The sequence below is a fragment of the Ochotona princeps genome, chromosome 20 (assembly GCF_030435755.1).
Source record: "Ochotona princeps isolate mOchPri1 chromosome 20, mOchPri1.hap1, whole genome shotgun sequence".
In the NCBI taxonomy this organism is placed as follows: Eukaryota; Metazoa; Chordata; class Mammalia; order Lagomorpha; family Ochotonidae; genus Ochotona; species Ochotona princeps.
In genome coordinates this window covers 16309739-16336757 of record NC_080851.1, presented here as the reverse complement: position 1 = coordinate 16336757, position 27019 = coordinate 16309739, and the positions used below count along the sequence as shown (strand labels likewise).

The 27019-nt window shown below is 42.9% G+C and overlaps 1 protein-coding gene across 1 annotated transcript in view; it reads left to right on the top strand.

Annotated features, from left to right (window-relative positions):
* Positions 1-27019, top strand: part of HECW1 (HECT, C2 and WW domain containing E3 ubiquitin protein ligase 1) — a 154332-nt gene that overhangs the window by 71313 nt on the left and 56000 nt on the right. The window contains exons 9-14 of the mRNA XM_058677941.1: positions 2799-2900; positions 7723-7873; positions 13725-13855; positions 15588-15709; positions 17728-17913; positions 23862-23996. Of these exons, the coding sequence (XP_058533924.1) occupies positions 2799-2900; positions 7723-7873; positions 13725-13855; positions 15588-15709; positions 17728-17913; positions 23862-23996 (827 nt within the window). The remainder of the gene's footprint in view (positions 1-2798; positions 2901-7722; positions 7874-13724; positions 13856-15587; positions 15710-17727; positions 17914-23861; positions 23997-27019) is intronic.

The following is a 27019-nucleotide window of genomic DNA, read 5'->3' as shown; positions in this document are numbered from 1 at the left end:
GGCTGTCAGGTTTGACAAGAGCAGTTGTCGGGGCCACAGGGCTGCAGCACATCTGCCTGATAGAAGCCTGTATTGCTGCCTGTGCCTCTGCAGAAGTCACTGTTGTCCCCTTCCAGGGACTGCTAAGACTACTTCTTTCACTAAGGAAGTGGCGGTAGATTAGCCGAGGTGGACTCCCAGCATGCAAGCTCAACTAAGTGGATCTGCAGCAATCTGCAGAGGTGCACTCTTGTGGAAGGCAGTGCAGGGTAAGCCTAAACTGCCCGTTGTAAAAGGCAGCGTTTTTTTCTACTTTCTGCTTCTTTTCCCTCCATAAAAACCTCTGATTTAAGGTCCACTGAAAATAGCCTTAAATAAAACAAAATGAAGTAAAAACCTGTGGAGGAATAAAAAGAGTGATACGGTGGGGTACAGTCATGCCAGGTCAACATTCAGTCCTGCTATTTCCTGATCAAGTTACTTAAGTTTACTTAGGTGCAAAATGGGTGCAATTTGTAGAATCTACTTCAAAGGATTATTGGAAGAACTCCACGAGGTAATACCATACCGTGCTCTGCCTCTCACAAGAATAAGGCCAGATAAACAGAGGTCAGTATTTAAAACTGTGATATAAAGCATCCACAACAATCATTGGAATTCATAGGTCTGCAATGTGTTATCCAGGGAGAAATGTTACAATACATGTGAATCAATTTGCTTGAAATTATATTGTCACAATCTATCTTTCTCAACTACTGGGTCTTGATATTGATAAACGGAGGAGCATTTCAAAGGGCCTCATGTGCTTTGCATGGAGAATACACATCCTTCCTGCCAGGCCAAGCAGGTGTGCACACTGCCCTTATGTTAGAGGTGAGGGTTAACGCAGGGAGCCACATCCCTGCGCCAAGCAGAACGGCTTGCTTCCTTAAGTGCACTCCATCCATTCAGCTGCCTGAGAAGTGTCAGCACATCACTGCATTGCTTGGGATTCACAAACAGCTGGGGTCAGGTCCATTAACCCCAGGCAAATGAGAATATTGTATTCTACTAGCTTGGAGGAGTAATTAAACTGATTGGTTGAATTAATTACAATGAGGTAAGTTTGCTGATTTTTGTTTAAAAGAAACTAAATTCAAAATGAAGCAGCTGATGACATAACAACTATACCACTTTTTTCCCCATCTATGACACTATGACCAAATGACCAAAAACAAACGTTGAATGTGCTATGTGTTTAAACACAGAACTCCTGCTTGAATAGCAGTCTGCCCACAATCAGCCGACACAAGAACTCACCCTCCTTAATCTCCATTACTGTACCCAAAGGCCAGGAGGTTTCAAGGAACGTACTAGAGTAGGCACCAGAAACAATATGCTGTTTTATTTATATTACACTTTTCACATTAAAAAGGCCTTAAGGCTTTCATTCCTGACTACACCTCTCTCTCTCTCTCTCTCTCTCTCTCTCTCTCTCTCTCTCCCTCTTTTTTTTTGTTTGTTTTGTTTTGCTAGTTAGCTCTAGGAATTAAATTGCTAAAATTAAGCCCATCTAACTTCCTTCCTAATTAAATTCTATTCTTGATCAGTTCTCCGGGACTAGTAAGAGAAGAAACAATCATCCTTTCCATACATGGACATTCTAGGGACAGTTCAGGAATTGAACATTTGTGTTTACCCCACAAAGATCTGAACCGCTGTCTTCACAGTGCCTCCTTTTTGATCCAAGGGATGATCAATATTTGCTGTTGATATCAGCTGTGGAGGAGACAAAGGATCCCAATGTTGTCCTCTCACTAATACGGGATTTTGTGACCAGCATGATGTGAGTCAGGCAGAATGCAGCCTGGAGCTGGATGGAAGCTGTCTCATGGATGAGCCATTCTAGTTCTCCAAAGAACGAGAGCCATGGCCTTTTATTCTGGGACCAAAGCAACAGGTGCTGTAGACTTTCTGTCCACATGGCCACTCTGTCCACCTGAAGACATCATGAAACAGCAATCAGCATGGTTCAGTTCATTTTAAGTGTGAACTGGCAGCAGTAGAACCTACATCTAAAATAGTCCGAGGTGTGCATTCTGTGGATATAATGTCTGCTTCTACATTTCTCCCTGTCTTGTCTTCCTTTTTGCCTGCTTCTGTGTTTCAAGTTTCCCTGTTTTAATCTTCCTGCCTTTTACCTACTTCCTGTGTCTCTTGTCCTTTTGGCTATCCAGAGTACCCTAACTTACCTACCTGGTCCATTGGCAGAGTAATGCAGAATAGTGACAGGATCCTGGAACCCCCTTGGTGCCCCTGGCTTCCCTTCTGCAGGCATTGCCTTCTCCACCCACCAGCTCCTTATCTCATCTTGGAAAGGAACTATCAGAAAAGTGCATTCTGGAAAAAGCATTAATAAAATAAAAAAAAGGCTTCTTGGCAGCCCTCTGATGAAATTCTGCACATGACCACTGAGTTTTTATGGTGCGTCTAAATGCCACACTTCCTTTCCTAACTTTTCTCTTGTGTTCCTTTCTGGCGCCACCTTCCCTTCAGGAAAACCCAGGTGGTTACAGAATCAGACTCGGATGCTACGTATCGGTTAAGGGAGCACAGGTCACTTGTCAGGAAAAGTTTGGAGTTTTTTCCTTTGTGTGTGTATGTGTGTGTTTTAATGATCCTGTCTCTCATAGATGGCTATTTGTATAACAAACCGACACATACACACAATTTCCCACTCTTTGGGGGTGGTTTCTTAAAATTGTTTTTACAGTCACGCTTTTGGATGACGCTGTCACAACAATGAATGAATCTGAATGTCTTGACTATCTTGTCCATAGGTGAATGTCCTATCCTCCATAATTCCCAGCCAGTAAGCCAGCTTCCTTCCCTGAGGCCTGAGCATCACCACTACCCAACAATCGATGAGCCTCTTCCACCAAGTAAGCTTTAGTTTTTCAAATCTATGTCTTAACTCTTCCTGTCGAGTGTAACCAGGTCAGTATGAATTTGTGATGTCAACATCCGAGCTCCCCTGTGATGTTAGAGCTCAGTTATCCAAAAGCAACGTGGCATCTACTCTATAAATGGCGGTGGTTTTAACTTATGATCTTGGAAAGACAACAGAGCATTTTCATCACCTGTCAGTTTCTGAAATGGATGCGATTTGTTTGTAAGACTTTATTACTTCTGAAAACTGTGACCTTTAGGTCCCACTTTTTATGTTTAAAATATATGTATTTAAAGATATAAAATTCTATTTTCCTCCATTTGATATGTTATGTCATAGACATCTCTGGGTAACTACGGTTCAGCCCCTTAGCCCCATGAACTTTCATCTACTTTAACAAGTATTTAGCTCCAAATTTCTTATATAGTTTTTTACGGTTGCCAGGCAAAGTAGATAGAATGCATTGGGATGGAATCCATTATCTTTTTCCTAGTAACTGCAGTGCATAGTTAACAATGATCTAACTAGCCATCTGAACTTGGCAAATTCATTTGTGATCTCAAATACTTGATATTGTCACTTGTGAAATAGAAATTCAATATCCTCACCTGTAAAAGGTAGGCTTCAGGTAGTCTCCAAGTATCACCCCAGCTTTAACTTTATAATATTGCATTTAATAAATTCATAAAAAGAAACTGACACCCCAGAAGTGGCATATTCCCTTAGCATCAACATATGTTCATGAATTCTAAAACATTTCTGTTTTGTTTTAGGATTGTTTTTTCAATAAAAGGCAGCCTTTAAGATTGGATGGATTTTAAAACTGTAAAACCTTTCCAGGATGCAAGGAACCAGTGTTTCTTCAAACACTCTTTTGCTTGTGCTTACAATCAGTGGTAACAGTTCTGAAAAGCAGAAATGCTTATTTCTTAATTCATCTGCTCTTGGTGACGTGATGTGTTTTGTGTGATGTATTCCACTCTTTCGGCTGTTTAACTGTATTTAATCACCAATAATACAGTCAACATCTTTAACGTGTGAAACATCTTAAAAGAACACTGTTTTTTAAGAACCATGCCAAACATGTTCTTTAACTTTTGATGTTTGGTTTCTTTGTTTATATATTGATTTGTGGATATTCCATAAATGAATAGCGATGTTCAATGTCACTATAAATATCTCCTACTTAGCACTTACCTGAAAAATAGCCAGGAAAGGAGAATTTTTCCCGTAAGAAACCACAATTAGTTCCTGAGTGCAGCTGACTTGCAATCCATGCAGTCCTAATTCCTAGCTAGCCATGCAGATGTTATAAGTAATTTAGCATGTATTCATTTGAAAATAATTACTTAATATAAGCTACTTACACTAATGAAAATGATCTTTTATTCCGGCTAGGCTTCAATTTTCTATCCCCACAACCTTGAAAAATGTTAAAAAGGTATTAGGAATCCTGCTAATTGGCTTTTTAAGGTAATTTCAACTAGTGCAGAAGTGTCCTCCTTATTGATATTCATTGAAGACACATTTGTTGAATGCTTACTATGTAGTAGATACTGTTTTAGGTAAGTTAAACAGAGAGATTACAAACAACAAAGTGTGCCTACTAATGGTGACAAGGCCTGTGGAAATGCAAAAGTAGAGCCAGAAAAAGGTTTCTCTGCATAGCAGATGATAGCTTCCTTGGGAAAGCCACACAGAACAAGGGGTAAGGGAGTTCTTTACAGAAACATTACGAAAAAAGAGATTTGCAGACAAAAGCAAAAGCCACCCCAGCCCCTGTGTCAAAGCACCCTGGTAGGTTTAAGGAACCTGCAGCCAGCTGAGGAAGGGAAAGCAGCAGGGATGAAGTTAAGTGGACAGCAAAACTCAGGTCCCATAGGGCATTACACACCAACAGCTGAGACTGGGCTGGACTTAGGTCAAGAACAGGTAAATCAATCCTGATCTCCCATTTGGGTGGCAGGGACCCAAGTACTTGAACCATCACCTGCTACCTCCTCGGGTGCGCATTAGTGGGAAACTGGGATCGAGAGTTCATAGCCGGGATCCCATCTGACCTGGACTGTGGACATGCCCAGGGTATCTCCACACCCACCACAGTGGAGGGTTTTAAGCAGAAAAATGATGTTGCCTGACTTAGATTCTGAAAGGTTTCCCCTAGTTGCTGTGTACAAAAAGGGTTGTGAGGAGAAAGGAATAAAACTCAGGATCCAACGTAAGATAATTGCAGTGACCAAGGGTGATGATGGCTTGAGCCAGGGTGGACACAGTGGAGGTGGTGAGATGTGGTCAGTTCCTGGACACATCCATATTCTGAAGGTATATTTGCTAATGCATGGGGAACAGATGTAAGAAAAAGATAGGATTCAAGAATGACCCAGGATGGTTATCCTAGAAGGATGGTGTTACCTTCAACTAAAACAGGAAGCGAGGCTGTGAGCAGAGCAGTTTTGGGTAGGAAAGATCCGAAGCTTGATTCAAGTCATTTTATGTTTGATATGTCAGCCCCATAGTGACACCAAGGCAAACTCCAAGGTGTCTCTGGAGTTTAAGAGATAGGTCTAGATTATAATCATCATATTGCATTTGCTAAAGTTTTTAATATATATATAATTTTACAGAATTTTGTTAATATACTAACTAAAGATGATACATCATAAGGCTCTTCACTATTCTTAGACTTCATGGAAAACATATCTTAGTGTTAAATAGACCTTTCAGTTAGAAAAGAATTGACCTGCCCGTACTACACTAACTTGCACCAGCATCATATAGGTGTTGATTCCCCGTGTCTCTGGAAGCAAATTCAAGGTATCCCAGGAATGAATCCATAGGTCATGTTAAATACTAAAGGTCCATCTGGAACTTTCTCTTTGGTTATAAAATGCATGCAAGTCAATTTTTACAAAATGACCTAGAAAGCACACTCACAATTACTGACTCCAGTGACCTGTTATTTCCCGAATATTTTGAAAGTGTCTAATTTCCCAACAATTAGAAGATCATTAGCACCATGTGTCCTGTCTGTGTGGTTTGCCCTGCATTTCTGTGAGTGACTTGAAAATAAGGAGACAGGTGGGGAGGAGCTACTGTTGTCATGTCCTCATCCTCCAAGTGTTCCCCTGTGAGATTCTGTGGGACAGCAGCTCGGTCTGTGTGACACTTAGTGCCACCGCCCTCAGCTCCGTGTCCTCGGCTCCTGGCCTCACTTCCGGCTCCTAGAATGTGCTAAGAGGAGGTCTTTTCAAGTTGAACTCGGTACTATGAAAGGTGACAGCAGTCAGCTTGGATTCAACGAAAATTTTTTTCCAATTGCCTTTACTAATATTAATTAGACAGCCATTGAACTTTCAGGATTTTGTGATCAAGATTAATAACATAGCCATTACCGATACACGCATTGTGACAAATGAGCTAATTAACATTGACACCTACAAGTTACTGCCTTGATCCCTTAGACACACATTTCACTCAAAGATTCACACACTCTTTACATTTTTCCTTCTGTTTGTCTTCTAAATTACAATTCAGAGTTTTCTAGTATTTTCATTTCCACTGAGCATCATTTGGCAGTTCAGACACAACCCATAATGTTCACAAACAGATAAACCATAAACTGAAGTCTCAGAAATAAATCATGTGTATTTTTTTCATTAAAAAATCCAAAGTTGCTATGTCATTACCTGAATGGCAAGTTTTCAACAGAATTGTCAGTAACCGATCTACTCTCCAAAGCTATAGCTTTCCTTTTGTTCACAGGTGGGTCTTTCCTCTTAACAAACATCTTTGCTTTTGTACTTTTTATTTTAGTATAATACATTCCCAGCATAATTTTATCATGATACTGCCATGTGTTCCGTGTTTTCACATGGGAACTGTGAAAGCTTTGCACATTTCTCTCCAGCAAACATTGCTCCCGAACATTAAGCTCGGACGTGAACACATGACTTCCAGCTTTTTCCGTTTTGAGGACATTTTCATGTGCTTCACCATGCCTGTCCCCTACATGTATTATGTAGTGGATCATCTTTGCTTCTACCTTTTTAGTTTTTGTGTGTTTTTTGTTGGGTTCCGTGCTTGGGAAGCAAAGAAACTTGTCCTTATCTTGGGCGCCCCCTGCTGTTTGAAAGGATTACTTACGAGCCAAGAGCTATCTAAAAGTTGGGCGTTTATTAGTGGTGGGCATTGGTATGCTTTAAAAATATTTGGCAGCCGCGGGTAATCGAATACACACTGCAGGGTTATAATTTATCAAAAGGGTGTGCTGATACTCCAAGGATCAAATTCTTTTATTCACCCGCTCCAAAGGGAAGGCTATCTAGTAAGTTTGCTAAAAGTTTGTGGAGTTGCAGATATGGCATTTAAGTCAAAAGGCAAAGCTAACTTTAATGTGAGAACCGTGCTCTCCACTAGCCCTGGTAGATTTAGAAGATAAGGTGCTCCGGCATTAGTGTTCGCTCTAAACACAGCTCGTGTCCAGTCTCCCAAAACTGTCGTAAAGAAAGACTGCTCTGCTGTGTTTAGACTTTTTCTGTTTAAGTCACTGAGGTTTCAGGATAGCTTGTGTTCAAGGAACCACAATGATTATTTAAAGTGCCCCATCCAGAAAGCTGAAATGAGAAGCTCTTTTCTGGAATGTCTGAGTCCATACTCCCTGAAACCTTGGTAGGTGAAAATGGCGATGTCCCGCCCTCCGCAGCAAACCATGGTGAGTTCTACTTGTAGAGGACCCAGAAATGGTGTCTGCTTCTCAGGGGTCCGTTGTTTGTCCTTGATTTGTCTTCTTGCCTTTTTTCCCCATTAAACATTAGACTGGGAAGCTCGAATTGACAGCCACGGGCGGGTCTTTTATGTGGACCATGTGAACCGCACGACCACCTGGCAGCGTCCGACAGCAGCCGCCACTCCGGATGGGATGCGGCGATCGGGATCCATCCAGCAGATGGAGCAACTCAACAGGCGGTTGGTGATCTGTATGCAATGAGCTCCTAAAAGCCACAGTGACAGGAAAGGAGCGGACAGAGTTCACTATCATCGTAGAAACCCATTCGGGTCTAGAGTTCAGTAGCAGGAGACCAGGTCCAGCGAGCAGGTGGCACTTCAAGATTAGAAATGGTCTGAACTTGATCATGGCCCAGGCTGGGTAAACAGAAGTTCCCAGCCAGAAACCAATGCACCACCCCACCCCAACCTCCTCCCACATATTGCCAAGGATCTCGGTGTCTCATGAACCTTCCAGGAATGTTATGTAAAAATATTCGCAGAAACACTGGTCCATCTCCATCATAAGGTTCTCAAGTTGATAGAGTTCAAACAATGAAGAATATTCCCAGAGAGTGCTGAAAGCTAAAAAAGCTGTTTTGTAAACCACTGTGTAAATTTCTACCCTGGTTGTCATAATTGCTATATGTACATTCATAGTAATACTTTAAAATATATTTTATTTATTCATTTTATTTATTTGAAAGGCACACACACACACACACACACACACACACCTTGAGAGAGAAAGATTATTCCCCATTTGCTGGTTTCCTAACCAGGTGCCCACAAACAAGCCAGTACCTGGTCACAGCCAGGATCCAGGAACTCAATCCAGGTCTCCCTCATGGGTGACAGAGACCCAATTACTTTGACTCATCACTTGCTACTTCCTGAGGCAACCAATCACCTCTTACTACAAATGTAGAGGACTCAGCAAGCTCCTTTATAGAGTCCCTGTTGCAGTTCTTAGGCTGAAGTTTGACGCCTAACATGTCTTGCCAAAACAGCATGAAATTGTTCAGCACACTGATAGAGGAGAGTCCCAGCAGTCTAAATCTGCAAGAGGTACTTCTTGAACACTAAGCAAAGCAGGACAACTAATCTGAAATAGAAGAAAACGCCTTGCCCTAGATCATAAAAGTCTGGGAACATCCAGGGTGTTCATGTTATGTCACCTAAGTAGCAGGTCAAGCCCCTGTGGAAACAGCTCCCCCACCCCCGAGAAGTTCCACAGATATTATTCCTGTGCCATCCAGGGGAGCTGAGCATGCTGGGTGACACACCCAGGCTTTGCCGAGTGCAAAGATGTGTTTGCAGCATCCATCTAGGTAGACAGAAAAGGAATTTAGCAACCTGAGAACCTGCTTACTTCTTGTGAAAGCCTACTTTGGAAATACCAAGTTAACCCCAGCTAAGTATCTAGGCTTATCACTGCTTCTCATAACCTATGGCTTCTGAGTATGTGAAATTTTCTGTAATTAAGCATGCTAACAGCAGCCACAGAACCTAACCGCGAATCTGTCATCCACCTCACAGGTGATCACACATACAGGTTTTGTTTTTGCTTTTGTTGTTTTGGTTTGTTTGATAACTTACGCTCACCAGGAGAAATTTAAAGTCATCACTATCCTACAGGAAAATGAAAATATCTCCTGGTATTGTAAGAAGGAGTCCTGACTCCCTGCTAAGTGAGGTGAAAGTCCAGTGTGTTCTTGCAGGACGTGTGCAGGGTGCACACTGGCCACCTGGAGGCTGTCATGGCCAGCTGAATAGGTGACCCTGTTCAGGCCGCTCTGGCTCCGTTGTGGGGGCATCCCTCGCTCTGCCTCCTATCTGGAACTTGTCTCCTCAGCCTGTGGCTTGGCTTGAGTGCTTTGCGTGCTCTGATCCTCTCCCAGAATCCTCCCAGGAGAACCTGTGACATCATCCCTGCAGTGTCATCATCGGCATGAGTGTGCAGCCGCCGCATGTGAGGGTCTCCCTTCTCTGACTTTGTTCTTCCTGGCAGCCACACCCACCCCGACATTTGTGGAGTGGCAGAAGTTTAGTAGGGATCAGCATCAGATTGTTGTAAGTGAATTCCTCTTCTTTCAGTATATCCGGAGTTAGCTCCACTTCCACAGGTCGTGACTGAGCAAGCAGAAAATATTAACATGTATCTTATTCTAAATAGTCCTTCAGTTTCATTTTTAGCTATTTATGTGAAATTATTATAATACTAAAGGAAGTAGGCATTGTATATGCAAAAATATGGCATACAGTTCTACTACCCAAATAATTTACCTTTCTAAAAGTAATACATTCACGTTCAACTTCCATAAGCATGCACACTTCTCGCATAACAATAATATATGAGGGGGTTTCAAGAAAAAGTTGGTAAAAAATGGAATTTGATGATAAGTTTATTTTGGTGTCAAAAATCCATGCGTATGAGGGCTCTCCGAAAAATTCATGGAGCTACATATTAAGGAAAAGTCATATGTGAATTTAAAAAAACTTTTGTAGCAAAACACACATTCCAATTGCATTTTCTATGAACGTTTTGAAGTAATCTTATATGATTCTACAGTGACTTTTTTTGCTTGCTAGACTATAAGCATTTTCATACTGCTACATTATCCTCTGATTAACCTTCGGTGCTGATATAGCTTTCCATTAATGGCTATAATTCAGTTAGCTTGATTTCTCATCTTGTTGAATGTTTTGCTTAATGCCTTTAACACTGTTTTGATGAGGCTGGCAATGATCTGTTAAATACTAAGAGTGTCTTTATAACAGCACTTCCTTAGGACTCTTCACCCAAACGAGCAGGTCGGGGGGGACAGATGGCAGTTTAGATCACTGCCTATTTTCAGAGGGTTCTACGGATTCACTCTGTCCACGGTAGCTTCACCTGCATCTTTCCTTTTGTTTATTTCTGCTGATTCAGCAGGTGCTTCTGGTGCTCATATTGTACTTCTTAGAGAAAGACTCCCAGTTTTTATATAAACTTTTCTTGAATAATTGTAGCTCCACTCATGGTTGTTATTCCATTGGTTGGATGGTTGGCTGGCTGGTTTGGAAAACGTTCCATTCTTATTTGGCTTTACAAGTATTAGAATGTTTTTCCCATTTCTATGAGCTCTTTATATGCTGTGAGTGTTTAACCTTTTGCTACAAAAATAGTAGAGGGGACATTGATGGAAAACTCTTCAAACAGAAGAGAGGCAGCTTTTTGACTCCTTCTCCCAAGCCTCTGAGGCTGCAGTCCTGAGAGATTGGTCCACAAGTCACCATGTGCTCAGCCTTTCCAAGTGCGCTTGCAGCTTAGGGGTCAGCTCTAATCCCTGGGGGTGAGGCTGTTGAGCCAGAAGGCATGAGATAGCCAACATCCAACCGAGGACAAAGGAAGCAAGCTGTGGCATTGCTGACATTGTCAGCCGTATGTAAGATCTTATCGCTCCCGATAATTCTTTGCTGTGGCCACTGCGCTTCCAGAAGGGAAGGAGCAGCTACAGCTTAACATTTGTCTAATCATGGTTCCAGCTGTTTATTGCTGTCACAAACGACCCCAAACACACTGGCATTAAGTAGCAACAAACGCCAACATTATTTCTTATAGTGCTGGTTTAACTGAGCCTAGCTGGACAGTTCTTTCTCAGCTGGAGGCGACTGGGACCAGAGGCTCATATATCCAGAGGTTGTTGCTGCCTTTGGTTATGAATGTTGGCCAGAACACCTGTCCAGGAATCTCCCAGGTGGATGCATGCCCTTAGAGTGTGGCCCTGGGATTCCATCATAGTCTGCCACAGAAACTCTAGTAGCCAAGGTAACCCTGGGATCTTCCCAGAAGAGGGGGTGTAGGTTCTGCTGCTTCAAAGGGAGTTAGTAGCAGTTGGGAAGAGCATGTGCGATTAAAGATGTTGTGAAGCTGTTTTAGGAAAACGCAGTCTACTCCAGTCCATTGAGGAATCGTCTCAGCAGAGGCTTCTGGAGTTTTCAGCAGCAACAACACCCCCCGTACACACACACATCCCTGGTCAGGATGACCACCCAAGCAGCTTCCAAAGGACCCAAAGCACCCTCCAGCAAGCTGAACTACTGAGTGCCAGCAGAAAGGCCATACAGGACCACTTCTACACACCCTCCCTCCCACAGACCTAAAATTAAAATATATCCCTGCCTCTAGCTTCATGTTCACTCTGCACCTTAATCTTCCCCTACTTTATTGTAATAGATCTTCATTGGAGATGCCTCACAGCAACTACTTTAGCTAAAGGAACCTCCTGAGGGAAAACTAAACTAAATGAGAGCTTAGACTAGTGCTTGCAGCGTCTCTGTATCCACGTCTTCTCTTTCACCTGAGCTCTTTTCGGTGCTGACATCCCTATCTGCATGGTTGAAGTGGAAACTGTGAACTTGGCCTTCGTGTCCTCCCTCTGCCCCAGTCCTGATACAGGCATACACCCATTGCTGGTGTCTACTTGTAGACTTACTACCAATTCTATGACTAATTTTTTTTTTTCTTGAACTGTCCCCTTATCCAGTTTCTTTTGTGTCTTGGCAAAAGGGAAATGGAGCCTCAGGGATGCTGGCTGCTAGAGGCTGAGAGATCTTTGAGAAAGGCTTTGGGATGCTACTTGGAGGCAGGAGAGCAGAGCCAGAGAAACTGGACGTCTGCACCTTTGCCCCTGGGGGAACATGAAGCTGACAGAACAGCTTTCAAGAGCAATGAGGCTTAGGAAAATTTTTATTTACTTGAAAGGCAGAGCCACGAAGTTAAAGACAAAAGGAGACCTTTAATCAGCCGGTTCACTTTCTAAATACTTCCAGATGGGAGCCAGGAGCTGGAAACTCTGTCCTGGGAGCTCCCATATCCTGGTCACCCCAGTACCTGAGCCAGCATCTGCTAACTCCCAGGGTGCACATTAGCAGGAAGTTGGATCAGAAGTGCAGGTGGAGCTCCATCCCAGGCATTCTGCTATGGGATGCAGGTATCCCAGGCAGCCACTTGACACCTGCCAGAGTGATCATTCTAAGTCCACATGCACCTGTCCCTGGCTTTTCTTTTTTAGCAGCAAAGCAATGATTTTCAAAGTTGATTCCTCTAGCAGTGGCATCATATCCTTTAACTACTCAGATGCCAATATTCAGGCTCTGCCCCAGATTTATTGCATGAGAGAGCTGGCTGGGGCCCAGTATGTGTTATTTAACAGGTTCTGTAGGTAAACTGAATGCAGGTCCAATTGCAGGCCCCCAGATAACAGCATCCGAATCCTGTGGGGCTACCTCCTGCCCCTGTCTGCAGGAGTCTCCTCCCCACGCTGAGTGCCCATGCATCCTATCACCCCACCAAACTTCTCAGAGCTCCCCAAGGGTACCCTGTTTTTGCACATTTTTTGTTCTGAAAATGCCCTTTCCAGGCCAGCTCTCCAGCAAGCTTATACACTAACTTCATAACTCAGATATTTTGGAGGTCTTACTTGTCTGTGTCCTCACACTTATCTGAAAGTCCAGTGCAGAGCCCAAATGTATCAAAGGCCAGAAAATCTCCAACTTGGAAAGAAAAACAAAAGGACCTTCAATAAGCAGGAAACATTGTCTACAGGCATGCTTTCAGGTGTAATATTTCTATTACCTTTGCCACCCATACCAATTATCTATCAAATAAAAATAAATGGATAGCATTATTATTTCATTTTGTAAACATAGTACAATAGTATAGAGGTAATTAAATACCTAAGCCGTAATATATTAATTGACTTCCAACATTGTCTTAGACATAGCTTGATTTTATGTAACAGGGCTCAGCTAGTTTGCATGATTAGTTATTCTTTGTGTTGATTTTTTTAAAAGTCACCATACTTGAAATTTATCATATTTCACCCAACAAGATGAAATCAAATCATCTAGGGTCTTCTAATTGTTTTGTCAACTTATAGAAATTTGAGACTTTCTTTTTACCTTCAAGACAACATTTTACAGATTTCTCTGATTATCTGATTCAAAGCATGAGCCCCCAGTACACAAGCAAAAATTAACTCATTCCTTTCTGTTTTCTAATGCAAAGGTATCAAAATATTCAGCGAACCATTGCAACAGAGAGGCCTGAAGAAGATTCTGGCAGCCAAAGCTGTGAACAAGTCCTAGCAGGAGGTGGAGGGAGTGATTCAGAGGCCGAATCATGCCAGTCCAGCCTAGGTATTGGAGAAGGGGTCCCCAGGCTTCTAGGGTTGCATCCAGTGGCTGGGTGAAAGTGTATGAGTCCCTCCCCTACTTTGTGGGATAGCCAGGCGCCCTGGCATAAAGGCAGTAAAGGAACAAAGGACCAGGGTAGCGGAGACAGACACGTGCTGTGGGATTGCCCACAGCAGAGCAAGCGTTGAGATTCCCACCAGGTGGCTTAGAGGAAACAGCGGGGTCTCAGTGAGGAGACAGCTGCCGCCCCTGCCTGGGGACCTGTAAACACAGAAGCAGATGACTTCTGGGGATGAGGCGGGGCTTGCTATGGTATTTGTTCATTAAGTCACAGTCTTTCGTGGCTTAATCATTTGTTGCAAAATCATTGATTTGCTGATGTCCTAAAGACTTTCCACTCATAAATGAGTCACACAGTGCAATCCCAAAGTCCATTTCAAATGAACCATGTGACAACAGTAGGTTTGCATTTAGTAAGAAAGCCAGTTCTGCCCAGGGAGGAGCCTGGGGTTGTGCACGCCATCCAATGGCATCTCATCGACCTGCAGTAGATGTCCACCTGGGCCTAGGTTTCTTTCTTTGATTCTGCCTGAGTAGAGCTTAGATAAGGTTGAGTCAAAAGTCCTGAGTGGTGTCCCTCTTATACCTATGATGGTGTAATATTATAGTAACACTCCAATTATCAGTTTTATTCTTAAAGTCAGTTAAACCGAAGCAGATTATTTGCTGAAAGAAGGCTCAGGGAATTGTAAGCCAGCAGACTTTGTCACTGTATTCCCACCAGGTCTCAGCTCTTTGTGACAATGCAAAAAGTAGACAATTTCAAGGGATTTCTTTTCAAATCCACACAGAAGTTCCAACAGCAATTTTGATTGCCTCTCTTTCTTTCATTTTGCCAGATATACTAACTAAGCTAATTAGCCAGTTGAGATTTTTCTATCATTACTTCCTTTGGCAACATGAAAGAAAGGAGAAAGAAAAAGTATTTGAGTTTGGAATGGTTTCAGTTGGCATTGACTGCCTAACAAACCATCCCAAAGTTCAGTGACTTAACCAACTTTCATCTATCCTTCCAAGTCTGTAGCTTGGGTATCTGAACTGAGCTTCAGAGCAGCTCCTCAGGATGTGGGCTACTACACTGTCTTCACTTAGCTGTTGGGTTAGCTCTGGGCTCCCAGGTTTGAGATGGCCGCAGCCCAGCTGGCTTGTCCCTGCTCCCCACGGCTTCTTGTCACAACAAGGCTCCCCACACTTGTCCTAGCAGGTGGTGGCAATGGCAGGGATATAGGAGAGAGAGTAGAGACACACAGGCTTCATGAAGCCCTGACTCAGAACTGACACAGTATCTTTCCCACTACATCCTACTGGTTCCATCAAGGCACCAGGTCAGCCCCAATTCCATGAGGGGAAGAGCTCCACAGTCCCAATGCAAATAGGGAAGAACTTCTTTCCCAACCAGTGGCCTCATGCAAACCGTCTGCCACAACCACAGTTAGCAGCCTGTCAAGGAAACGAGGAAAAAGTCATTAGGACAGAAATAAGATGATGTGAGAGGTTGCAGGGGTAGCTGATGTCATACAGGAGCACTATTAGGAAATGACGATTCTCCATAAAGTGACCTGCCACCTGCTGGCATCACTGTTGCGTGGGTGGAGGCCTGGGCACTGTGCTATGCATGGAGAAGTGCTGGGTTTGCTCTCTCCCATGGCTTCTGGCTTCTGCTTCACCCTTGCAGATCTCAGGAGAGAAGGCTCGCTTTCTCCGGTGAACTCACAAAAAATCACCTTGCTGCTCCAGTCCCCAGCGGTCAAGTTCATCACCAACCCTGAGTTCTTCACCGTGCTGCATGCCAATTATGTGAGTGCTCCAAAGGGCAGAGGCCAAGACCCAAAACAACTGTGTGAAGTCATTTGATAGAGCGTAGGAGGGCTGAATGTTACCCTAGGCGAGACATACAAGAAGACAACCCGTGCTTCTGTGAGTTTCCCCAAAAGCACAAAAGCTGGATCTGGAAAAGCCTCTCTGGGCTTTCATTAGGTTCCAACCTGTAATAGTTGAAGAGATTTGGAAAACAAACACACGTTTTTATTGTTCCAGTTTTCAAAAAGAGCAAGATGGAGAAGTTGCCAAATTCCCTTCAGCTGCAAACATTTCATAAAATTGTTTTTCCTAAAAAAATGTTAAGGTTGATTTCTTCTAGATAAACCAATGCATTTCTTTCTGATGGTCTTTCCAATATAGTAAGTTAAAATTGATGTGATTTTTACATAGAACATTTTACATCATTTTGGGGGGAGAAGTACATTTTCTGGTACGGTAGCACTGTGTTAATTCTTTCAGTTCATAAACATCGTCTGCAGGTTAGGCTCAGATCTAGTTTCTAGAATCACAAAGACACATCAGGAGGCAACTACATAGTAAGCACTCCTGGTCTCAGGGAGTGGGACAGAGTGTGAAAAGAACAAGCAAAAAAGTGTTCTAGGAGTGCCAGGAACTGCCGGACACCAGGTGGGTGGTGGGGGAGGGAGAAGGGTGAGGATGTGACACAGCCGAGTGTGAGAGCTGGCAGAGAGGCAGAGGAATTAGGGAGTCCAGTGTGAGAGCTAACAGAGGCAGAGGAATTAGGGAGTCCAGTGTGAGAGCTGGCAGAGAGGCAGAGGAATTAGGGAGTCCAGTGTGAGAGCTGGCAGAGAGGCAGAGGAATTAGGGAGTTGGAAGCCCAGCACCCAGCAGAGTCCTGGAAGGGAGCACAGGGCTTCTTCCTGAGGCAGCAGGTTGCCCTGGGATGGGGTGGGGGCCGGGGGCTGCAGCACCAGGTGCTCCTGTGCAGGTTCTTGCAGCGTTTCCTCTGGCTAAGGGGGAGCAGTTGAAAGGACCAAGGCCAGAGGCTGATCCTACACTCATATAAATGACAATCCAGGTCAGACTCTGGTCAGGAACAGGAGCACCGCGAGGATGGGCTCAGGCCAAGCTGTGTAGTGCAGGCTCAGTGCGTAGTGTGTTGGCTCCTCTATACTCAGGGAGAGTGGAAGAAGCACCTCCAGAAAGACTGGGCAGTTTCTGCCTTGGACACCTGAGTTTTGGACACGCACAAGCAGGTGTACAAGTTTGAATGAGTGAGGGGGTTGTAATTGAGGGAGGAGTAAGAAACCTGTTATTGTTGAATAGTCTGCAGGAGAGAACCCAAAGCTGGAACAGGCAAAGCATCCTTAGCACTATACTTAGCCCTGGGTGCAAGTGGGTCCTGGGCTGATGGAAGCCACCAGGCATGCTATTTCTGGTCACACACCGTTCTCTCCTTTGAACACCACAGACACCCAGCCCAATGTCCATAAAAGTGTCATTCAGCACTTTCAGAAGCTTTTAAGCTTAATTTCTTCTTACCCTCCTCTCATCTTGTCCACACATGGGAGCTTTTACATAGGAGTTGTAGGATTAATAGAGCTTTAAATTCTTTCCTGGAATCCTTAAGGATCCTCTGTGTGAGACAGGTGAGAGCGTTGAAGGTCCGTCCCTGCACAAGATGAGCCAGCCAGGCAGGAGCCAAAGGAGCTGTGCTCAGAGAGGTCAAGGGAAACATGAGGGAGGCACGAGTGAACCCAGAGCAGGTGCACACAGGGAGGAGAGCTTGGAGATTCAGGGAGTGGCAGCTGTGTCCAAGGCTGCTAAGAAGGCAGGCAGGATGAGGATGACAGATATATGCTTGTGTGTTTATTTCTCAGGCAAAAAACAAACAAAAAAACCCCTTGCTTTGGGGCCTTCATCTCAAGTTCTTATTAAACCCACTAAGTCTTGTTGAGCTGCTCAAATTGCATGAGGCCTGAGTTTCTTCTAATGTGCCGCTCTCCACCCCAATCCCCCCACACCTGTCTCAGAGTGCCTACCGAGCCTTCACCAGTAGCACCTGCTTAAAGCACATGATTCTCAAAGTCCGCCGGGATGCCCGCAACTTCGAACGCTACCAGCACAATCGGGACTTGGTGAATTTCATCAACATGTTCGCAGACACTCGACTGGAACTGCCCCGAGGCTGGGAGATCAAGACAGACCAGCAAGGAAAGGTGCGTGTGGCCAGTGTGTGTGTGTGTGTCTGTGTGTGTGTGTGCATGTGTTGAGAGTGGAGAGGAGGAATATTGCAGAAGGAAGGTTTGTGGGCCTTGGAGATGAGCTTTTGGTGGCCATCCACATTAGAGTCTTGCAGCCTTGGCATTATGCTGGGGTTTGGGCCAGGAGGCATGTCCTATGCACTAGAGTTGTTGAGCAGTATTCCTACTCTCTTCTCCTAGATGGCAGTGGTAGCCTTCATTCACCTGGTTGTGACAACACAGCATGTCCTTTTGGAGGCAAGAATCACACCCAGTTGAAACTGATATCTTCATCTTTGAAAATTTAGGTTTGGAACTTGAAGCCAGATTTCCTCTGTAAATGCTAGTCCTTAAGCAATAAATGATTGGTTAAGGAGGTGGTGCTATTAGTCTGCTTCTTGAGATTTCCTAGTACTCCTTCAGTTCTGCTTTAAATAGCTTGACAGGGGTGGGGTGTTCTGGAGCCCCCTACCCTGTGTTGTGACCAAACCAGGGCTTCAAGGCCAAGCTTGGGAAACTCAACTGAGTCCACTAATGTAAGAATGGTTTTTCTTAAGCATTGGTTTATGGCTGTGTGTTTGTAGGAAAGGCTAGATCATTCCCTAAGGAATTGTCCTTGTGTGGTTTGTTGTGAACTTCCCTTGAGAGAATCCCTCCCATGTGAAGGTAATAAGGTCCAGCAAGGCTGTCTGACTGCAGGAGCCCTGCAAAGCCAAGGAGCCAGGGAGGCATTGTGGTCCCCAGCAGGCTATGGATCCATCTTCCACAAATGCCTCAGTGTGCCTGAGAGTACGTGCTGTGGGCACTGTGCAGGGGCAAGACTGAGCTCACTAACGCGGAGCCAGCCCCCTGCAATGGGGGTTGAACTGCCAGGAGAGCCTTGTGTAATAGAAAAGCCACCCTGGGCAGAAATTGCTCCCTGGGACCCACTTGTGTTCTCTCTACCGGGAGAAGGGCAGAGATGTGTGTCTGGAGGGTCTGCAGATACAATTTTGTGTGAGAAATAAACCAGAACCAGAACAAAAAGTAAAGGAGCTGGGAGGTACCTACCTGCTCTCATAGTCTTCAATAGCATCTGAAATGCTAGAACACTTCCCTGGGCGTTAATGTCAGGAAAGGCAGTGTTTATTATACAAATAACACACACTCATAGAAGCAACTTGCTTAGCCTTGGCTTTCTGTGACTTTGATTCTGGCACCACAATACACAATAGGGAACCCAGGGGTATGACCAGGCTCCACATGTGAGAAGCCCTGGATGTCCATGGCACACATCCTACACACAAGAGGCACATCACACCTGCTGATCATCACACTGACGTGGAAACACAAGGGCTGACAGACGCAAGAATTGTCTTGCATTTGGAATGCTTATTCAAGGATTTCTGGCAAGAGACTGTCTCCCCTAATTCTGCTTGAAAACACAGTGATTTTGGAATGAGGAAACTTAAGTTTTACTTCCAATTAATAAACATATAAGGTGTGTGAATGTACACACACATGCATGTGGTCTCAACAATTCTTTATGAATTGAACATACATTCACAAACTCATAGTTGGCAGACGAGAGGCACACCATGTCCTGGGTTGCTGGGAAACACAGCCTTACATCACATTGATTGGGCCCAGTGTGGTAGTCTAAAGGCTTGGAGTCCTTGTCTTGCATGCACTGGGATCCCATATGGGTGCCAGTTCTAGTCCCGGCTGCTCTACTTCCCTCAGCTCCCTATTTGTAGCCTGGGAAAACAGTAGATGGTGTCCCAATGCCTTGGGCCCTGCACCCACGTGGGAAACCCAGAGGAAACTCCTGGCTTCAGATTGGCTCAGCTCCGGCCTTTGAGGCCACTTGGAGAGTCAACCAGCGGATGGAGGATCTTTCTCATGTCTCTTTCTCTCTGTAAATCTACCTTTCCAGTAAAAATAATAAATACATCTTACAAACATAGAAAATAAATTGAAATGACCACAATATATTAATTGGCCGTAGAAGAACAATAGAGGATGGTAGGCAAAATAGGATTAGAGGGGTTCATTGATAAGGACTGGTCCATCCCATACAAAACCAGTAACTCAGAGCAATTCATATCACTTCCCCTCTAAAAACCTCAGTTTGATTATCCTAGGATAGCAATAATAATACTGGCTTCGTCCTTGTGATTTCATAAGCCCACATAAGGAATAAATCAAGGTGGGAATTGTGATGATGCCAACACAGATGCGTAGTACCTGCTGTTCATCCTCTAATGCTCAGATAGATGTTCAAAACACAACTAAGAGCAAGACTGGCACAAGAAGGTCGGCAGATTAATTGGACTTATTGTTACAATAAAATATTTTTGAAATATCTAAATATTTTAAAAATCTTATCAATATGCAGTCATGATAAAAGTCACATACAATTGAATAAAAATTAGGCAAGCTTCAGATTTTCCACTCATAACCCAAGGTATAAAAATTCGTAGAGCAGCAACTATGGGATATGATGAGGAAATTGCCCAAATTCCTGTTAGTAGATAACTTGTCATTCATGAGTAAAGACATTAGAAAAACAACCTCATGTGTAAGAACACAGCTTTCCCCACTGCTTATTCATTCTGACTGATCCATCCTGATCCAAAGCCCATCTAGAAAGATCACTGAGGAATGAATCAACGTGCCCAAAGTGGGGGTAGTAGAGTATAAACAAAAGTGGCAAATATTTGAATCAATCAAATATAGATACATAAATATAAGTAACTTCTGTTAAAAGCTCTAAAATCCCAGATATGGCACAATAAAAGAAGGACAATAAAACCAGAATGGTTACATGATGACAGTATGGGTCAATATCTATCCTCAGGTTGTACTGTAACAAAGAGTGAATGAGAAGAGGGAGGCAAGCCAGGAGAGCTGTGCCGAGCTCCTGGTCAGCGGCACGTGGAGCCCAATCAGGTCATTGGAAAAACAAAGGCTAAATATAGTTATTCTGCACACTTCAGAAACAACTGTTTATACCATTTAAGACAAGACTGCTCTGTCCCAAATCCCTACAAAAGATAAAATCAAACAAAATAGAGTTTAACAAAACACAAAACTATCCACAAAGAAAATGGAAATAATAAAAACAAGATAACAGAAATAAAGCCAAGCATAACAGTTATGCCAACAGCTGAAATAGGATCAACTTTCCTATGAAATGGAAAACACTTCAAATCTGGTAACAAACAGATCCAGTTTATAAAAAGACATTCCGAATAAGTGACTCAGAAATTTTAAAAATCAAAGCATACATATTCATAGAATGTGGAAGCAATAATAACAGAAAAATCAGTGGCAATGTATTAACATCATACAAAGGAAAATTTGTAATTGTTAAGTGAGACCAAAGGAATAATGTATAAAATCATGATAATATAAATATATACTTCAAATAAATATAATTTTATACTGATGAGAAAAATAACATTAAATGCAAGAAAAACATAAGTAGGAAATATAGCCATAGTTGAAAACTTTTTTATATCCAGTCAGCTTAATTGATTACATATGCAAAATAAATCAGGATTTTAATTTGTGTTAATGATATTCCTTGGTTAAACATAGAGCATGTAAGAATGAAAAAATGTTAGAGACATACAATGATCAGCTCCAAAGAGTGAAATTCTAGTAAGTGATGGAGTGTGGACATTGTAGTAAGGCAAATAAGGCAGACAGAAAAGAACCATGATCATGTGATTTCACTTGTGCGAGGTACACAGACTAGTCAAACTATATATACAAAAGAGTTGTTACTGGTAGTGTTTATTTTAAGAACATGAAGTGATACAATTGTAACAATAAAATATTTGCCAACACATATTCAAAACAGTGACCTTGAAGACTTTGAGGTTTGTAGTACAGTATGGATGTAGGTAGGTGTAAGTATTGAGTTATTGAAAGTCCAGATGAGCAATGCCTAATAGTACATGGGACACAGGGATGCTGTACTCAAAGGTGTAGTGATGTAACTTTTACTTTCAAGCAAGAAAAATATAAAATATGTTTCAGAATTAAAAACAGAGCAGTAAAACCCAACAGAATTGACTTGAGACATTTAAAACTTGGGTAGGTTTGTAGTCATTAACACATCCATGAAGTACTTACCCAGTCCAAGATATCCCAGTGATCTACGCCAGGAAAAACTGGGAATGCCACAAAACATTTCGTGAACTGATTGTAACTTTTCTAATGCAGACAAAAATGGTGAAAAACTCTAGGACATTCATACAAGCAATGACAAAGTCTCCTTTAATATTTATTAATTTAATTCATGTTTGTGTTTTTACAGTTTCACGTCAATAAAAGTTGGGAAATTGATCATTTTGGATTTTCTCAGCATTATTCATATTCTTTACTCACATTCTTTACACCACCAGGACTACTTTTCTGAGTATCCAGCAGTTTGGGGGACATGTCATTTTTAGCTCCAGTCTGACACTCACCCTATTGTGAGTCTGAGTGGGGTCTATCTCAAGAAATCTCCCTGCAAGCCAAGCGTTACTTCCCGTCATAGTAGAGGATGGTTTGCTGTTGTCCCTGGGAGGCATATTTTTGATTCCCATAACGGAGCCATTTCCTGCATGGCTGTTTCTGAAGCTCTCTTAAAAACTGTTTACAATAACATCTGATACTGCAAACTATAAACTCAAACTTCCCAGGAAAAATGTCTAAATATGCTTCTTGTTTCTTTGGCTACTTCTGTTTGGTGACATCTGAAAACATCTAGCATCAATTGAGGTCATGTCAGGATAGTATGTCTTCATCATATGTTACCTTTGGTACCAAAGAGAGTCTGAAGGACAATTCCATGATGCAGAAGTTTTACAAGAGAAAAGTAATAATTTTGTCTTTTATGAAGAGGTAGTTTCAAGTTTAATGACCAACTTTTGCTACATATTGGGGTATATACAGTACTGGCAAATCACAGAGATGTATGGAGTAGCATTTAGTGAAATGTAATTTTAAGACAGTTAAAAAAGCCACATGCTAGGGACCAGCACAATGGCATAGCATGCTAATCCCCCAACCATAGTGCCAGCGTGTCATATGCGTGCTGGGCCATGTCCCAGCTGTTCCACTTCTGATGCAGCTCCCTGTTAATGATGTGGATGGCCCAAGTTCTTTACCCTGCACCCACTTTGGAGACCAGGAAGAAGCTCCTGGCTCTGGATCTGCTGAGCTCTGGTGATTATGGCCATTTGGAAAGTGAGTCAGCAGATGGAAAACTTTCTCTCTCTGTTTACTCTAAACAAAAATAAATCCTCAAGAACAGATAAAAAGCCAAGTGTTCAACACTGAAGGGTGCTGAAATTATCATTCATCTATCAAACTTTAATACCCTCTACCTTTTAAAAATGTGTTGAATGAATCTTTATATAATAATAGATAATATGGAAAATTGTAATAAAACTTTAGAACCTCGTGTGGAGAGATACATTTTTGTATATGTGCCTAGGGAAACAAAAGACTTGAAAACATCAGCATATTTCAATGATTACCCTTAGGCTTAGGTATCTTTCTATATTTTTATCCTTTCAGAGTTATTTTTCCCCAGAAAAAAAAAGTGTTCATTCTGCAGTCAAAAGAGTATTTATCATAACAGTAAATGAAATATTGCATGAATTATTATGTTCATCATCGAAGGCTCTGCCATCTTTGCATGTTGAGTGGTGTCTTATAATCACTATAAACACACGGGGTCAGGTGTTTACCAGTGACTGATACTGCTTTATGCAGCAAGCAGGTCACAGTTCTTCAGTCCCTGTCTAGCTTGAAGAGTTCTGAATATGTTTTAACAGGTGCTGGGGGGATTGGGCAGCAATAAGGATTTTATCACTGGCACCATTTTGGCCCCACTCTCATGCAGTGTTGTGTTATTTCTCCCCGCCCCCATGGTCTGTCTGCAGTCTTTTTTTGTGGACCACAATAGTCGAGCTACCACGTTCATCGACCCCCGAATCCCTCTCCAGAACGGTCGCCTTCCCAATCATCTGACTCACCGACAGCACCTCCAAAGACTCCGGAGCTACAGTGCTGGAGAGGTATGCTCCCCACACCCCACATCCCAGCCTCCTACCCTACAGCTCACAGGGTCACTCCACCTCCTGGAGGCAGAGACAGAGACCCATTTGTTAAGTGTCTATACTGTACACATATTACCCTGTAAATCGATACATGATGACACTGAGTCACCCCCAGCCACCCTACACTGCTCTCTGCTTGCCTTCTTTCTGCACTCTCTTGTCCAGTGTAACCGTCACTACTAACAACTGTAAAGGAGACTAAGATGCAGTTGGAACTGTCAAGTCCCGGGAAAGTCTTGAGTCACACAGACATGGACTAAAAGCTAGGGAAATCAACTAGGCTGCTTGAATACTTTATTCCTGTGTTATATCTTCTTTCACTACCTACCCACGATTGCTTTCTACTGAATCATGTCATGCTGTCCTCCTCTTGCAGCCTCCCCTTCTTGCTGAACATTGTGTCCAGTCCCTTTTCCTGTTTTCTCCCTTTCCAAGCCCAATCTCAAAATGTAGCTCTTTTCTGTTTCAAACTGGTTCCAAGAAACTATTATGAGGCCATGCCCCTTTTCTGTGCACTGATGGGCATTTCCCAGGTCACTGTGCTTTCTCCTCGTGGACACCACCATGATCTCAGGAGGGATGGACGTGTTAACCACTGCCCATAAAGTAGCCTGTGCAAGTTGGATTACTGTGAGGGGAAGAATGGGGAGAAACGAGTGTGGGAAAGAAAGATACATCCACAGAGATTTCAGGAAATTCATGGGAAATGTATGCTATGAAAAACTACCCCTGGCTTTCAAAATTGTTTACATCACAATAATCTTATGTATAAGTTCTAGTTTTCCATGAACTTTTGAAGTCCACACCTATTCCACAGAGAGTGATTCCAGGGAAAGCCACAGAGCAAATCTTGGGAAAAACTGAGAAAATGCTGATTCCACTCGACAATCATCTCCTTCAGAAAGTAAACAAATCTTCAGCGAGGGGATTGTTCCTGCTGGTTTGGCACTAGTTATGTGGCATCTCTTCAGAAGTAGTCTTCAGCACACTTGAGAGGCACAACTGTTTCCAACTGAGGGCACTCAGGGCTTGTGACAATGTTATAAAGTCAAGTTTGCTTTGCTGGGATCGTCTTAATTATCATTGGTCTAGGATGCTACTGACATCCTTCTTTTAAAAGGCCCATTTGTTTATTTGAAAGTAAGAGAGAGAAAGGGATCTTTATCTGCGTGTCACTCCCCAAATGGCTACCACAGCCAAGACTGTGCCAGGCCAAAGCCAGGAGTCAGGAACTCCATTTAGTTCTCGCTTGTGGGTGGCTACTAACCAGTACCTTGCAAGGTGCATGAATAGGAAGCTGAATTGGGAGCAGAGGATTTTGGGTGCAAGCCTAAACTCTGCTAGGAGACATTGGTGTTGTGACATTTGCACCATAATAATGGCCTGACATTCTTCTTTCTTTGTACGCGTAAGGTGTGCATGTGACCGCATGTGGGAGAGTAACATCCCACCCTCAGCATGACGTAGCTCTTATGTGGACGTGTTCACAAACTACAGAAAACAGTGCCCCACCTTCCCAATTCATCACGCCTGCCCCTCTCATGGATGACACTTGTGTAACACTTCAGTGATTATAATGTCTTAATGATATAGTTAGTAAGTTCAAAATTTTATACCAAGTTAGAAATATCTTTTTGACCTATTTGGACTTTCTGAATTCTTTCATATTACTCAACACTTTCAGTTTCGACACAGGAAATTATCCTGTGCAGTTAGCATGTGATAAGAAACTGAATAGTACAGATTCACCATCAATGAAACAAAGATGTTGATTACCCAATGTGAGAATAACTCCCTAAAGATATGGTTCTCTTGCACTTACAATAAATTAACCTGAAAACATTAACATTAAAAACCTTTCTAATTAAAAGAACAGGATTAGGAACATGGGTCCCATTTACATTACCTGTTTCAGAAAGTATTTGCTGTTTTGTGATTGAAGAGCCCAAATAAAGTTAATTTGATATCAGTGTTGCTGACACTGTTCCATAGACATCAACCAAGAATTAGCAGAAAGATCCTAGCATTTGATGTATTAATGTGCATCAGGCATCTGTCTACTTACCAGAGTATCTGCTCCCAAATGCATTGGCTAATTGCGTTTCTCTGGCTTCCGTGTGTCTGCCCACTCCCTCTCTTCTGTCTTAGATTGACACAAGGGCAAAAGCCACATAGAGTGAAGCTTGGAGAAAGAGGACATCTGATCCAGAGGCAGCATGCTAGAGAAATCAAAAGAGCCATCCTCTAAGAAAATAAATATCTGGTCCCTCCTATTGTGAGGACCCACTGTGCAGGGAATGGGGACATGAGAGTGAGTCTGGTTCAAAAATAGAGGAAAAGGGGGATGAGAGCTGTTGGCTTTCTTCCATGGGATGTGATTTTGCTCTACAAATACAGACAAGTCTGTGACTTGCTATGAGCACTGTGGAGTACAAAGGAGGAGACAGTCCTTGCCCTGGAGAAGTCTGGGTTCTATTTTTGAAACTAGGTCATAAATACACAGTTAAGTAACACGAGACATCAGAATATGATTAAAAATCAAGAGCAATGTTAGGACAAGTGCCACAGAAGTTCAAAGCAGGACAAGGAAAGGTATCCTTTCATGTAAAGTAAGTGACCTAGACCTTGAAAACTGGTAGAATGTAGCTGGGTACAAAGGAGGAAGGGCAGCCCTGCAGAAAGGAGTGAGATGAAGAAAAGTCTGTAGAGACATAGTGACTACTTCTCTATGGCTGCACAGCAAGTTCTGACTTGCTATGCTTGGAAAGCTTTGAATGCCACACAGAGAAGGGAGAACGTTTTGAAGGCCCATAAGGGGCTGGCATTTAGCTCCGTGGATCAAAGCTTCACCTGTGACATCCTCATCTTATTTGAGTCCTGGCTGCTCTACTTCTGATCCAGTTCCCTGCAAACGTCCCATGGACAGCAATGGAAAATGGCCCAAGTGCTGAGGTCCCTACCACCCACCTGGAAAACCCAGA